The following is a 16619-nucleotide window of genomic DNA, read 5'->3' on the forward strand; positions in this document are numbered from 1 at the left end:
AACTAGTATCTCATAAAGCACATGTGGTGCTATTAAATAAACACCATGAAATAACCACATTATATTTTAATCTTGTTGACAAACACTATTAAATATTTTGATAATTGAATTCAATAGAATGGTGTTCTTGAAAAACTAAGGTAAAAACTGAAGAAACAAAAGGGAAACAGGATGTAAATGCATCTACCTGGGGTAGATTAAGATGAGAAGCCATGGGCAAGCTGCGAGCTTCAGAACTCCTGGATGGGGGGACGCTGGCCACATCCGTGCTCAGCCGGGAGAGGAGTACCTGTGGGGGTCGATTTTCAGCGACTTTCAACTTTTCTTTCTGTTTTTTCCCTTCTGTGTCAACAGAAAAATCAATATTATGAGAAACATCAGATTACCTAAGACAAATAAATTCACTCTGCAAAGAAAACATCTGTTCTTGAGTCACCAAAAATCTAAGTTATAGCCCATCAATTAAAGAGCAATACACTAGAGAGCAGAGACCCCATGAACCAACTGGTTACCATACCATCATTCCAGTGGTTAGTAGCAAAACAGAGATTATATAATGGAGCAAAAATAGATTCTCAAGAGTTTTATAAAAGCCTGACTAATCCTTTTGGCTGGAAAAAGAACAGCATTAGAATGATCATGTTTATTGCCCTATTGTATCAAATACCTAAAACTAGTCATTAAAGTCCACCATCAATATTACTATGATTTGTTTCTGCTCCATTTTAGACGCTTTAGAGAACATTTTATGTGTTTAAGTGAAGATAAACGAAGTGATTATTAGGTTAGCTATGTTCATATTTTACTCTATAAATAATGTCATCAATAATTAAAAACAAATTTCCTCCTTATTAGAGAGTAGTTAGGTGAAGTTTTGTTTTGGTCTAACCACAACAAGATAATGTGACTTCCAGTTTCTTTCTGTGCATTTCTGAGTTTTGCTTTTGTTTTTTTCAGAGTGCAAAGGTATTATTTTTGTAACTCAAAAAAACAACAATGTCCTTTTGGAAATGATTAAAGATCACCTGAGAGTAAAGGTAGAAAACCACTTGTCTTCCCACCCCAGTCCTGTTCTAGGTGAGGCCAAGGGGGGAGTGGCGGGGAGCACAAAACCCATTTTTTTTTTTATCTTTTCAGGTGGCCAAATTCTGCAAATAAGTACCTTTAAGTGTAGTTTCCCAGTTTTTCCTAATCAGTCCTTCTAATATTTCTACCACATTTTTCCAGACATGATCAAACACTTCTGCTGCCACAGCATCTTTGATACAGTCATGAGGGGAAATAGGAGGAAGTCCATGTTTATGCCACTTCCTGCCACGGTGAGCTGGTTTCCGTTCAAGACGTTCATCGCCACTAAGAATGAAAACCCAGTGTAATTACTAGAGGTATCCATGTTTAAGTTAAAGTAACTCACTCTCTCTCTCTCCCAATCTCTCTATCTATCCATTCTAAAGTTATTCTATCATCTGACATGCATGCATATGCATATTTATACATATATAAATAAATGTAAAATTCTTTTTAAATAGCACACTTTTTAAAAAATATACACAATCTTTATCAATTATACCTCAATAAAGCTAGAGGATAAAAACCAAAAGAAACAATAAAAAAACAACTCTTATGCCCTTCAATAGGTGAATGGATAAAAAAAATGTGGCATTTATACACAATGGAGTATTACTCTGCATTAAAAAATGACAAAATCATAGAATTTGGAGGGAAATGGATGGCATTAGAGCAGATTATGCTAAGTGAAGCCAGCCAATCCCTAAAAAACAAATGCCAAATGTCTTCTTTGATTTAAGGAGAGCAACTAAGAACAGAGTAGGGACGAAGAGCATGAGAAGAAGATTAACATTAAAGAGGGATGAGAGGTGGGAGGGAAAGGGAGAGAGAAGGGAAATTGCATGGAAATGGAAGGAGACCCTCAGGGTTATACAAAATTACATACAAGAGGAAGTGAGGGGAAAGGGAAAAATAATACAAGGGGGAGAAACGAATTACAGTAGAGGGGGTAGAGAGAGAAGAGGGGAGAGGAGGGGAGGGGAGGGGGGATAGTAGAGGATAGGAAAGGCAGCAGAATACAACAGACACTAGTATGGCAATATGTAAATCAATGGAAGTGTAACTGATGTGATTCTGCAATCTGTATACAGGGTAAAAATGGGAATTCGTAACCCATTTGAATCAAAGTGTGAAATATGATATATCAAGAACTATGTAATGTTTTGAACAACCAACAATAAAAAAAAAAAAAACAACTCTTAGTTACATGAATTTGTTCTGTTGTTTTTTTCTGGTCTCGGATTTATTTATTTCTACTCTGATTTCGGTTATTTCCTTCCTCTACTCTGTTCTTCTTTCTCTGGTTCCTTCTGGTATAAAGTTCATTTGCCGACTTGAGATCTCTCTTCTTCTTTTTTTTTTTTTTAAATGTCAGCATCTATTGCTATACACTTTCCTCAGAACTGTTTTTGTTATCACATAAGGTTTGGTAAGGTATATATCTATTTTCATTTGTCTCAAGATAATTTTCTTTTTTCCCTTTTGATTTCTTCTTTGACCCCTCAGCTATTCAAAAGTTTAATTTCTACATATTGGTGAATTTTCCAGTTTTCCTCCTGTTACTGATGCTTGATATTTCATCCTTTTTAAATTTGTTAAGACTTATTTTAGCAACTAGTTGTTTTTTTAATGTAACAATTTTCAATTGAGGCAAACTGCTATCCTACAACACTTGTAGCTTTAAGAACAACATATGCATTTAGTACAGAGACTAGAAGTTTCCCTTTGCCCTTGGTAAGGAACCTACAGTCCCTGGGCATGAGGGCCTGGTGGCCTTGTCTGTTTTCACTAGCATGCTCTTGTTTCCTCTCTGTGCCATCCTATCAAGAAGGCAGGGAAACACCGCTCTAGCACATATACTTCCTGTTAGGAATCTGAACTCTTTGGGGAGTACAGTATTCTCAAAAGAATAGAAATCTTTTAGATAAAATTAAAAATACACAAAACACAAAATGAGCATGTAATAAAAATAAATGTCAAACTATTATACTATGAAGTGGATGTCAAACAAAATTCTACTTACTCCTCTTTTTTGTCAAAAGCAAAATATTCTTCCACCTTTCCATCCATATCGTAAACCTCTTCTTCCAGGGATGAACATGCTGTGAGGTGGGCAGTCCCTGTGCCTACAGGGCCTGGCAGGGCAGAGGCTGAGAGTGTGGCTGGGATTATTTGAGAACCAGAGATGCACAACCTATGGGAAAAGAACATCCTATATGGGATTCTGTAGAACAACAAGAACGTAACACGTGCACCAACGTGGCAGATCTTTAAAGCGGCCATAAAGCACAGAACCTCAAATTTAAAAATCATTAACTATTACATTTGCAAAAACTGATCCCTAAAAGCATTTTAACACCAGCATCATTAAAAAAAAAAAAACTTAAAGGCTTCTTAAAAGGCTAAATTATTTTATATGTCTATATCCTCTTTGCTAGTACTGAAAGGATGCCACCACAGCTCAATGCCAAATAGGTGTAAATGGAATAAAGATATTTATTGAAATCTGTAAACCAGGAGTGGTGGTGCGTACCTGTAATCCTAGCTATTGAGGAGGCTGAGGCTGGGGGATAGCAAGCTTGGTGCTAGCTGCAGCAAATTACAGATACCTTGTATCAAAATAAAAATGAAAAGGGTGGGGGTTTAACTCACTGTTAGAGCAATATCCTAGAATACATGAGACCCTGGGTTCAATCCCCAGCAAAAAACAATAATTAAAAAAAAAACAAATAAAACAAAACAAACAAACAAAACTCAAACCCAAACACTACAAAAACCAACCAAACAAAACTTTTTGGTAAGCCAAAAAATAGGATAAAGCTTTACTTCTGCTATTTTCTTGAGGCTATCTCTTCTATCACAATGAAGCAGTTTTTGATTTTGCATTTAGCCTGGCTTTCACAGTGTCTTTGGAATAAAAGTTGAAGTTAACTTCTATGTGCATGTGTTTGTATTTCATAAATATTTTACATGTATGCATATATTCAAGCATAATTAATTTAGGATCAGAAGCATCTTGTGAAAATATTCTCTGCACTTGTCCTGCATTGAAATCTAAATTTGAATATTTGGTGGAACCAAAACCCATGGATGAGTTAAACATATAAAAGGATAACTAAAACACAGTAACAGATAGTTTTTGGAAGTAACATATATCAACATACTGTTGGATGTTGCTGCTGCATTCTGGGGCATCAGGTAAGGGTTTATGGCCAGCAGAACTAGGCACATTGCCCTGCAAGTGTTGGAACCCTTCATCAGTTGGCAGGATAAGCTGTCTTCCTAATACTCTGTAATGGAAAGACAGTAAAGAGTTAGTAATGGAGTAGACAAGGAAAAAATGCTATGTGATTGCAAAGGTAGGATGCAATAATGTTTTTGAAGGCATGGATATGACATGATGTAGTGTGTATTGGCACATGAGAAGCATCATGGTGTCAGAGAAAAAGCCTGAGCTTTGGGAAGCCGAGACAGTCTATTCTGGCCAGAGACTTAGATTCTGAGGCACAGTGCGCTGGCTCTCTAGGCCACCGATGTCATTTGCCTGTTTATTTACTTTGCAGGACTGATGAGGGGCTTGGAGATAAAGCATATCAGACTTGGTGCCTAGGGCAAGGAAGAGTACAATGAAACCCCCTCTATGTGTTAACTAACATTTACCTAATGAATAAAAACATATAAATATCTGCACTAAGCTTATACACCTAGCAGTCTTTTCTTTTTCCATTTTCCCTCCTTCGTTTTTATCTTAACAATGTAAAAGAACAGTAAGATAATCAAGTTGGAGTTCCTGAATTTTTTTGGAAGGTAAGCCACTCCCAGAAAAGCACACATGTATAATTAACATCTACGGACACATTATATACTTTAAGGTAGGGATTAAGGAAGGATTGAAAAGAAAGAAAAAAATACATTGCTTAGGGTTTTTTCTAAAGTTTCCTAGTCAAGCTAACTAGAAAATTCATGAGCACTTATTTGAATGTTCTAATTCATTCTTCCCAGATATAATGTGGAGGAACTTGGGATAACTGAAATGGACTTTCCCCTAAGTAGGTTGGCTGAATGACAGGAAGCAAAGCTTCCCATCAGACCCAATCTATATTCTCTACCTTTGGTATTTAAAAAATAGTAAATGACCCTCTTTACACCAGGAGCAATGATGACATAGAAAAGTTCACCTATCCAGTCATTCTGTAAATACTCTGCCCACAGGAGCCCCTCAGGTTGTTCTCAGTGCTGACAATCACCTGCTGCTCATAAAGAGTAAATGTGAAGGTCAAAGATCACATCTAATATTCTTGTACTTGTTGCATATATAGTACCTTTCTCTGAATGAGCTAGATTTACTTCTTACAAATTAAGAAGCACCTGAATACTGTCAGGTGTCTGTATCTCCTCAGGCACTAAGACAAAAGATGCACCTATCAGTAAAAGACTGTGCTCTGGATAGGTATTTTGATTGAGCAAGTGCTTTCAAGGTGACCAGCACCCCAGCAGAGTAGGTTCCTGCTGGGGGGGGGGTGAGCCACTGGGAAGATAAACAATCTGAAATAATTAGTAAGAAATAAAGACAAAGCCAGAGATTAGATTTAAGAAGAGCGGCGCCTGACGGGTCTTCCAGTTCTGATAGGAACTGGACTGAAAAAGGCTCCAATTCTTTATTTAAGGGGAGTACATCAAAAGCAGGGATAGGTTTCAGTGGGAGAGGGGTTGATATTAAAGCTGTGAGCTAAGACAGGGAAACAGCATGATCTGGGCTTTCTCAAACTGGGGAATTTCATTCCAGGAGTTCCCAGAAAAGCAGCTCCTATGTTGGTTCGAACAAACCCATAATTTACATATGGCTTCCAACAAAATGTATTGATTGTACAGACCCAGATCAGAGGTGGTTAGTTTAAAAACATATTCCAGAGAATTTCTATGGAGGATATGCCTACCTCAGATGGAGGGATCTTCTTGCCCATTCACCACATTCGGCCACTAGATTCTGAGTCTGAGGGCTTACTTTCCCCTCAAATAGCAATTCCTCGACCTCCCAAAACAACTGCTGCACTTTCTGTGCATTGGCTTTGTCAAACTCCTGAAACAGAAATGTGCATTGAACCCTAAGAGCCATAGAAACATAGCTTTCACAATCAATGATATTTAAAGCATTTTCAAATCTATGATATAGCAGGAAGTATTATAAGGTAAAAAGAATGTGGGCTTTGTAGTCGGTGCTCCAACTCTGACTTTTCTAATGAATTAATTGCATCTCATTTCAAGCCTCAGATTCCTTAACTATGAAAGAGATCACTTCTTTCATGACTTATGAGCCTTATTTGAAATTTTACAAAGACAAAGAGGTGCAGGTACACATATGAACAAAGACATCAGATGGATGCACAGACCCCCACTTACCCTGATATCTGCATGCACATGTGCACACACATACACAAACACACCTACGTACACAGACCTAGATCCCTCACATAGTTGAGCCTGTTGTGCTTAAGCACACCTGCAAAGTATAGGCTATGTTTTTCTCCTAATTATACCTGGGAAAAAGAAATTACTTTTGAAGAAAGAGTCATTAACCTTCTTTTCATCAATGAAGTAGAAAAAAAAAATCCTAGTTGTCCTAGGAGGTGTGGTTATTAGGGTGAGATCAGTATATTAATTTTTCCTGATGGCTTGAACAGTTTCAGCTGTAGTGAACTTACTTGAGAAAGCCTCTCAGCAACCCTAGATGGTCTCTGTTGGAAGCTAACAGTCCTATCAGCCAAGAAGTGGAACATTATATTACTAACATAAACACTACTGTGATTGGGAGAAACAAACCTGCACAGGCTTGTGTATATAGATGGATATAATTGGAATGCTTTTATAAATGGTAAAAATATTTTTTTGAACCTAAGAAAGCAATTCTTCACATAACTTATAATCACAGAGACCTAGCCATGTTTTCTTCTAGGAGTACGTGAATCTGAAATCTAATCTGCAATTGAAAGCAATAAAATGCACATTCAGCTAGACACACTTGACCCAAAATAGCCATCTTGATTTATGTGTTAAATCTGATTCTCTCAAATTGAAAACAAACTATATTCCCAGATCGTAGGGGAACCAAATTATTGCTTTTAAAGTGAAAATAAGAGAAAAACTAATAATAATTTGTTTCCTAGGAGAGGACTGGGTGGCTGGGGCATGGGAGAAGGCTCACTTTTGTTTCTCTCTTTTTTTCATTTTGTTGCTTTTGCAAATATTTTCTATCAAAAAAAAAAGTAACCAAAATTTTTAAAAGGAAATGAAAAAGTCATTGTAAGATGTAGAGGTTTTGTTTGTTTGTTTGTTTGTTTGGTACCAGAGATTGAACGCAGGGGTGCTTAACCAATGAGCCACATCTCCAGCCTATATATATATATATATATATATATTTTTTTTTTTTTAAGAGAGAGAGAGAGAATTTTTTAATACTTTTTTTTCAGTTTTCGGTGGACACAACATCTTTTATTTTATTTTATGTGGTGCTGAGGATGGAACCCAGAGCCCCCCGCATGCCAGGCGAGCTCGTTACTGCTTGAGCCACATCCCCAGCCCCAGCCTATATATTTTATGTTTAAATTTAGAGACAGGTTCTCACTGAGTTACTTAGCACCTGGCTAAGTTGCTAAAGCTGGCTTTGAACTCATGATCCTTCTGCCTTAGCCACCCATGATCCTTCTGCCTCAGCCTTCTGATGCTGGGATTACAGATGTGAGCTACCTCACCCAGCTAGAATACTTTAAATTCTACAAATAGAATTCATAAGACTTTCCCTGGATAATTTCCTGAAAATTTGTACTGAAAGAATCCCAGTGCTCTATCTGATGTGTGAGGGGGTAAAGATTTGCTCCCAAGACGTAGGCTCTTTATTCACCTCACAGATTGTTTCTTTTGCTGAGAAGAAACTTTTTAGTTTGAGTCCATCCCATTTATTGATTCTTGATTTTAATTCTTGCACCACAGGAGTCTTATTAAGGAAGTTGGGGCCTAGTCCCACACAATGGAGATTAAGGTCTATTTTTTTCTTCTATTAGACACAAGGTCTCTGGTTGTATTCCTAAGTCCTGGATCCACTTTGAGTTGCATTTTGTGCATGGTGAGAGATAGGGGTTTAATTTCATTTTGTTGTATATGGATTTCTAGTTTTCCCAGCACCATTTGTTGAAGAGGCTATCTTTTCTCCAATGCCTTGCTCTTGGCACTTTTGTCTAATATAAGATAATTGTAGTTTTGTTACCCCTCACACATCAGATAAAGCACTAATCTCCAGGGTATATAAAGAACTCAAAAAGCTAAACACCAAAAAAACCAAATAACCCAATCAATAAATGGGCCAAGGACCTGAACAGACACTTTTCAGAAGATGATGTACAATCAATCAACAAATACATGAAAAAATGTTCATTAGCACTAGCAAATAGAGAAATGCAAATCAAGACCACTCTAAGATTTCATATCACTCCAGTCAGAATGGCAGCTATTATGATACAATAAGTGTTGGTGACAATATGGGAAAAAAGGTACACTCATACACTGCTGGTGGGACTGCAAGTTTGTGTAGCCAATATGGAAAGCAGTATGGAGATTCCTTGGAAAATTGGGAATGAAACCACCATTTGACCTAGCTATCCCTCTCCTCGGTCTATACCCAAAGGACTTAAAAACAGCATACTACTATGCTGGGGTTGTGGTTCAGTGAAAGAGTGCTTGCCTTGCACATGCAAGGCCCTGGGTCTCAGCACCACATAAAAATAAATAAATAAAATAAAGGTATTGTGTCAACTACAACTACAAAAAATAAATATTACAAAAAACAGCATACTACAGGGACATAGCCACATCAATGTTTACAGCAGCACAATTCACAATAGCTAAACTGTGGAACCAACCTAGATGCTCTTCAATAGATGAACAGATAAAAAAAATGTGTCATATATACACAATGGAATATTACTCAGAATTAAAAGAGAATAAAATCATGGCATTTCCAGGTAAATGGATGGAGTGAGAGAAGACAATGCTAAGTGAAGTTAGCCAATCCCCCAAAAAACAAATGCTGAATGGTTTCTTTGATATAAGGAGGCTGATTCATTGTGGGATAGGGAGAGGGAGCATGGGAGGAATAGATGGGGGGGGGACGAGAAAGGAGGGGGCATGCGATAATTAATGATGGTGGAATATGATGATCATTACTATCCAAAGTACAAGTATGAAGACACAAATTGGTGTGAATATACTGTGTATACAACTAGAGATATGAAAAGTTGTGCTCCATATGTGTAATAAGAATTGTAATGCATTCCACTGTCATAAATAAATAAATAAATAAATAAATGGATTCCAGAATAGGGACATGATGAATTAATGGCTCTCAGTCTTTTCAGGGAAATGCCCACAAGGAAAAAGGGCGTGAAAGGGTTTGCAGTGCATGGGCAGGCAGATGCTGAAGAGGTAACCTTAAGTGAGGGAGTCACATCTGAAAAAGTCCTCTGAGTGATGAGATGACTCCCTTCCAGATCCTTCCCATGCCTTGTGACTGCCCACTTCTTTGAGGCTCACTGCTATCTAACTACATGAGTAAGTAGATTCAGATGCACCATGAGGAGTGGAGAAGGGTTCTTAAAAACAAAAACAAAAACACAGCAAACAAGGAGATAGAAACAGAACACCCAGGTGCCATCCAGAGGCTCTGCCTTAATCACATGGGTTTTAGAGAGTTGTTTTGGGACACTGCAGGGATAAGGAGGAAGGAGACTGTGGAGCCTGCAAAGTCCTTAGCAAAGCTGGAGTTGTAGCTAAAGCTCACCTGGCTAAGAGTCCCACTCTCACAAAGAACCAAGAAGGGTTAAAATGAATGACTCCCTCTAGGGTTAGAAAATAAAAGTAAAACACCTGGTTTAGAATATTGTGGAGAAATCCCCTAGTCATGGAGACGCTTCACAATTTTTATTTTTCCAAAATTCTTTTCTTATTTGAGTTCCTAATTGCCATAGATACTGTACAAGGAGTCATAAATAACATAATGGGAAGAGGGTGAGAGGGTGGGAAAAATAAAATTATCCACAGCTAAGACTCTGGGCTATACAATTACGAGCAATTTTTTTTTCCTATATTTTGGTCCTTCAAAATTTTTACACGGTAACCTGTAAATACTTTTATATATACATAGGTATGCATATAGATGGATATAATTGGTAGTGCTTCTGTAAGTGGTGAAAAAAATTTTTGTTTTGAACCTAAGAAAGCAATTCTTCACATAATTTATAATCGTGGTATCATCAAAAAAATTCCGAGACATACATCATCTCTCCAGGAATAAACTGAGCTCCTCTCTGTGGACAAGCCAGTGGTAGAACTCTGTGTTGAAGACCTTGACCATGAATCGTGGGCTCTCGTGGGTGTGCAGCTTCCACTAGATGAAAACGATGATGGGGATTCACTACTGGAATGAACATAAGCAACAGACATAACATTTACACAGAGTGCACTAATTTAAGAATATTTTTGCATTAGGTTAAAAATAAAACTGCCTTTTAATTTAAAAGGTTCGTGATGGACCATCACTGATTTGTTATTGGAATTTTTTTTTTTTGATTTTTGTAAGCAGCAGCATTTAACAGGTGAATTCTTACCAGGTATATTTATCAATGGCTTTCTGAACATTTCTTGTAAAATGTGTTGGTAAAGGATCTTTGCTTTTCACAGCAACACTGTGCTTTCTAGAACCTTCGGAAAGTCCTCTTCTGAAAAACAAAAGAAACATGAAAAGCCCCAACAATGTCATGCTATATTCATTAAATAATATTTGTTAAAACTTGTAAAATTCCTTTTGTATAAGGTTGCTCCTCTTCTCCTTCTGTGTCCCCCAAACACAGGTGTGTGTGTATACACGTAACACACCCCCTTAAGAAACTAAAGCCTCAGACCTTGTCTTTTTAATGTTTCTTAGAATCAAGGTGGCCAATAATCTGCATGCATCTTTATGTGAAGTGAGATAATAATAACAACTTTTGGAGACGTAGCCAGAGAAGTAAGTTACCCCAAACAGGTCAATATTTTAGACATGGCTTTACTCCAAGGTGTAAGACTTGGCAAGAGGTAAAACATGGGCTGGATTTCAAGTTGCCCTTGACCAGGTTCCCTTATCCTTGAAAACCCCAACTGGGACTCCAGTAAAAATCATGAATCCCATATATTCTGAAATAGATCAGATTCTTTTGAATCACTAGAAGCCACACAAACATCTAACCTATTTTACTTTAGCATTGTTTCTTGGTGTATATTCTGAGTTTTACAGAGTTTGAAAATATTAAAATTTAATGGAGAACTGTAACAAAAGAAAATCTAAATTTCAAGTAAGCTGTTAAACCTAACTGTAGCACAGTTTGTGTTAATCATTAAAATGTCCTTTCAATGAACCTCTTAAAACATTTACTTGCCTCTAGTCAAAATATCTTCCTGATGTTTAATAGTAAACTACTTTTATTCTTAAAGTAGATATCATATCCTCTCATACGAATAAAACGTACATTAACTTAAGATGTGATAATAAATTAGAAGAATAACTTCCACTTTCAACATTCTCAACAAAAATACCACTCAATGTGTACTTTTTTTTTTTAAGTTTGTTTTTGTTTTCAATTTAAATGGTACCTAATTTAGGGGCTGGAGGTAATTCAGGGGTCTAACATGCACAAGGCTCTAGGTTTGATCTCTGGCACCATAAAATAAACAAACAAATAAACAAACAAATAAAATGGTACTAATTTTCAATATTTTTATTTTAAATACTTGGAATAAATATTACACTTACTTATGTATCTATCATAATCTACACAAAAGGGAATTGTAAAACTATATTAAAACTATAGAGATTAGCAAGAACCCCTACCTTTCATAAATGTGTTTTATACAAAAGAACAAAATTATATGATTTTTTTCCTTTCTCCCTACTACTTACATATTGTAAATACAGTATGAAGATAGGTGGCACATGCCTGTAATCCCAGTGGCTCAGGAGTTCAAAGCCAGCAACCCAGAGAGGTGCTAAGCAACTCTGTAAGACCCTGTCTCTAAATAAAATGCAAAATAGGGCTGAGGATGTGGCCGAGTTGTCAAGTGCCCCTGAGTTCAATGCCCGGTACAAAAAAAAAAAAAAAAAAAAAAAAAAAAAAAAGATGTTAAAATAAGGATACCAGAGAAAAAATATAACTTTCATGCTTTAATAAACTGCTTTTCCTTTAGCTCTGTTCAGTTGTTTTTAAACCATCAGTTACTTATCATTTACATTGTGACTCAATAACTTTTTTAGTTAAACATAAAACATCCTACAAAATAGCTGACCAAAAATCAACTAACTAACATACATCAAATAGACATGTTTTGAACTTAAGAAGTATGCATTCATATATGAGCTAATATGTTACTGAGAAATAATTTTAAAATCCAGTGTGATTAATTAACTAAAATACTGTTCCTTCATGATATCTTTATAACAATGGATTAGAATTTGTTCTCTCCTGATACTTTAAGCAAGACACTTGCCTTCTCCTGGATACTATCCACATCTATAAAATAATACAGAAGTTCTTCCCTCATTCTAGGATAAAGGGCCAAGACTCCTTGTGGTTGTCTGAAACTGTGGATAGCACTTACCCCTATTGATACCATATTCTTTGCTACACTACACATGCACCTATAATAGTTCTTGTTGTTTCCTTGTACCTTCCTTAGCATTCTGATTAAATAGATCTCTTTGGGCATTTTAAAATTTTGAACTTGACACATTATTAATCTTTTTGTCTGTAGCATCTTAAATAATGCTTGTCACACAAGAAATACTTTCTACATTTATTGAAAGAATCAATAAGCAAAGATTCAATGAGTCACTCAAACACAGAACACCTTTTACTCTATAATTACTCTGAATGTTCTTATTTACCACAAAAGATCATGTTGGGACCACACATTTAAAAAAAAAAACAATAAATAAATAAATAAATAAAAACCATTCTCCAAATTCAGGACATTTCTAGAGAATTTTAAAGTTTTCTAGAGAGGATAGAAAGTCACAGCTCTTCTCTGAATAGCTTCTATCTACCTCCCAAATGACTTTCATGACTAAATGAAGCCTCTGCTCCATTAGTCTTCTTTATCACCATTCTTCTTGCTCATAGCACATCTGCCTTTTGTGCAAACTGGAAGCAAAAATTCACTTATTGGAAGCATGCCCAGTTTGTTTTGTTTTCAATGAAGAATAATTTCTTCCTCTATAAAATTCATTCTTTTTTGTGGGTGGGGGGGAGTCTTTTCAAACTAAGAAGAAAATTGATTTCAAAATGGACATGTTAATGTCTCACTGCATGTGACAGCAAATCCTTTCTAAAACCATCAGTCCTGCTCATATGAAAGTAGCTGAGGGTCTGAGGTGTGGAGCAAGCAGGGCAGGAATGGGAAGCTCTGCAGTGAGCACAGGGGTTTCTATCCAATGGATACTTTAAAACACTAATTCCACTCCATTTCTGCAACCTTTTCTTCCTCTTCCCCTCCTCATGTCTTTCTGTGCAAATTCTTGAACTTCAGGGTTGAGGGTGATAACCTACACATTTTGACCACAAATTGCGGAAGAAACTGGATGTTATTTGAGGAATTTATTTGAGCCCACAACTCAAGGACTGCCAAAGGTCACCAAGAAGACAGGAAAGCAGTTGGGACAAGGATAAGGATACTGACATGCATATATCTCTCCAGGAACCACAAATTACTAATATTGTGAATTCAAAACGAACTCATAATATTTCTTGCCTCTTTTGGGTTCTGTTTTGGCCATGAGGTTTCTCTATGCGCTAACCAAGCATTGAACTGCTACTCCATGCATAACATTCAACACTTTTTTAATCCCTTGCAATTTCAACCTCTACATTCTATACAGTCTTAGAAAGTATACAAACTTACAGGATGCATTCTAACTGGTAAATATTTTTAAAACTTAAATGTGGAATATCTAATAAATTTATATTACATTGTGCATAGAAATGTGACAATTTTATGCTAGTTCCTTTCTCTATTGCTTAAATTTTAGAGATAATGAACTATTGCTTGTCAGTGCATTTATTTGGGTGCAAGACCTAAGTTCCCTCAGTGTAGACTGAAGTGCAGTCACTGAACTGTATTGCAAAGTGAAGACTGAGAACCAATCTCCAGGAGTCACTCCATTCCAGCTATCAGGTAAATGATTAATCATCTATTTTTACTTTTTAGTTTGCTTCTCGATGGCCCACAAACCTCTGCCACATTGTCCTGTAGAAATTAAAATGTTAGGCAGTGATCTTGAAGCCAGAATTAGACAGGCAGTCGGTATAGATAAGTAAATCAAGTCAGATCAGATCAAGGAAGCCAATTTGAGTGAGTCCTGGAAGTTGGAGATGCTAATGCCCCCAGAGCCCTTCCTCCACCCTTATGAAGATAACCTGCCCTGGCTCCAACCAGTTGCTAAGGTAACCTGTCCCAGGGATTGTCCCTCCCTACCAGAGAGTTGTTAATTAAGCCCCCTTCCCGTCCAGATCTTTCCAACTTGGCCCCTCCAGCATGTCTGCTTTTCTCCTTTTGGCCAACCCACTGAGGATCCCCTGGGCCTAGTCACAGAAGTATGCAGGAAGGAGAGAGATTAGCGAAAGGGGCCAGGAGAACAAAGGAAGCCTATGGCTAATAAAAAAGAACACCGCTGCTTCTTGGGATACCAGGATACCAGCCATAGCCCCCTTCACCCTGCCAGGAGAAGTCTATCCCACCCCTTTTTAAATAAACCCTGCTTGCCTCCGCGTGCTTCTCTAATGTTATCCTCGGACCTGTGAGAGAGCACAACTCCTCACAGTAGACCCGCAGGATCAATCTCAGTTTTCGGAAAGTCGCGCTTCCATGTGAAAGGATTATCCGAAATAAGCATTGTTGCTGGGTTAAACCGCAGGCTGCTTTTCTGGTCTATTTCTGGCAAACACAGATGAGGTCACTCAGGGTTATTATCACGAAGCTGCTCCTGCATCACGCACTCTCATACGTCCTAAGACAAGTTCAGGGCTCTGGGGACCTGATGGAGAAGTCCCATCAGACGCGAGGAAGGCTTCTCAGACCAAGTGAGCAACTTCACTTGGGAAGGCCTGATGATGTCAGAGCGTCAAGCTTTCACGAATGGATGCAGGAAAATACAGACCAGGATAGACTCCGGTTTTGCAGGCAGGGAAAAAAAAAAAAATCACGGCCCTTCGCATAAAAAGAGGACACCAGAAAGAATTCCTTACACCTCCTCTCGCCCACGAACACTTACCCAATTACAATCAGCCCAAGACCTTGGCTCGTGTCCCCCCGGCCGGGCCCTGCGCCCTGAGGCCTGCGCGTCCCTGCGCCTTGGCTCCCTCCTCGCGCCCCGGGCTGCCAGAAGGCGGCCGCGCGCCCCCGCACCCGCGGGGCCTCGGCTCCCCGCCGGCCCAGCCCTGCGCCCCCTCGGCCGACTTAGCCCTGCACGTGCAGCCGGGCCACACTCGCGGAGCGCCGGCCTTCAGCAGCGCAGTTCCCGGCGTTTGAGACCCAATCTGCGCGGCCCATGGGCGCGGCTGCTGGGGGGCGGGCGCCGAGCACTCCTGCCCTCTCCAGATCCCTGGGACCTGCGCCGGCCAGATTCCGCTGCGGCGGGGAGACGCCTCCGGAGCTCTCCGCGCAAGTCCTCCTCTCTCCTCTGCAGCTGCGCTCTCGCTGGGTGGGGCCGGGCCAGGCTGGACTGGGGTCCACTTCTCCCCCTCTTCCTAATCCTGGTCGGCACTCCCTGTCCCCAGTCGCCGAATCCGGCCCTCTGCCGGCCTGTGGCTTTCCCAGGGACCTCAGGAAAAGCCCCTTCTCCCCGACACAGGCCGGATTTCATGACCCACCGATCAGCGCTTTGACCTTTGGAAACCCGCCACTTCGCCCTCTCCGGACCTCCAGCGCGCAGGTTTCTGGCCCTACCATCCCTTCCCGGGGTCTTTCTCAGCCTGAAGGTCTGTCCAGATGGGTGTTTCCAGCCTTGCTTCTTCGAAATAGAATTTTAACTCACAAGAGAAAGAGAACTATAGAAAGATTTCACCTACTCTGCCTCCCCACCAGAGGAAGTATAGGTTGAGGTGGGTGGGCAAGTCAGGTTTAAAAGAATGAAGCCCTATAGCTGGTAAATGCAAGATTTATTACAGGAACTCTAGGCCTGATAATCCTCACTAAAGATTTATGTCGTTTTAAGTCCTGCCTCTCCATCTGCAGATAGATGCTCTATGTCACATAACCCAGTAAGTTTTCTACAAATCAGGCTCCATTCTTGCAGTTTAGTTTATTAATATGTACTTGTTTCAAAATTTTGGAGGGACACAACTATATCAGGACCAGTTACTACACTCTAGCCTTAGAAATGAAATTCCTCTAGCTCATTTTCATAAGCTATAGGAAATGGAGTGAATTAACTGGGGTAAAATACATTTTCAAGGCCAAGTATTCAAGTCTAAGTA

General features: G+C 38.8%; 1 protein-coding gene across 2 annotated transcripts in view; it reads right to left on the minus strand.

Moving 5' to 3' along the window:
• Positions 1 to 16619, minus strand: part of Fam149a (family with sequence similarity 149 member A) — a 57543-nt gene that overhangs the window by 17991 nt on the left and 22933 nt on the right. Inside the window, exons 3-9 of one of the 2 annotated variants that reach the window (XM_077792563.1) lie at positions 10725 to 10835; positions 10393 to 10504; positions 6006 to 6148; positions 4233 to 4358; positions 3092 to 3262; positions 1163 to 1353; positions 188 to 342 (exon numbers count right to left, since the gene is read on the minus strand). In XM_077792563.1, coding sequence (XP_077648689.1) covers positions 188 to 342; positions 1163 to 1353; positions 3092 to 3262; positions 4233 to 4358; positions 6006 to 6148; positions 10393 to 10504; positions 10725 to 10835 — 1009 coding nt within the window. Of the gene's footprint in view, positions 1 to 187; positions 343 to 1162; positions 1354 to 3091; positions 3263 to 4232; positions 4359 to 6005; positions 6149 to 10392; positions 10532 to 10724; positions 10836 to 16619 lie in introns of both variants that reach the window. The other variant, XM_077792562.1, reaches the window with a different exon arrangement.

This window comes from Urocitellus parryii, chromosome 14 (genome assembly GCF_045843805.1).
Source record: "Urocitellus parryii isolate mUroPar1 chromosome 14, mUroPar1.hap1, whole genome shotgun sequence".
NCBI lineage: Eukaryota > Metazoa > Chordata > Mammalia > Rodentia > Sciuridae > Urocitellus > Urocitellus parryii.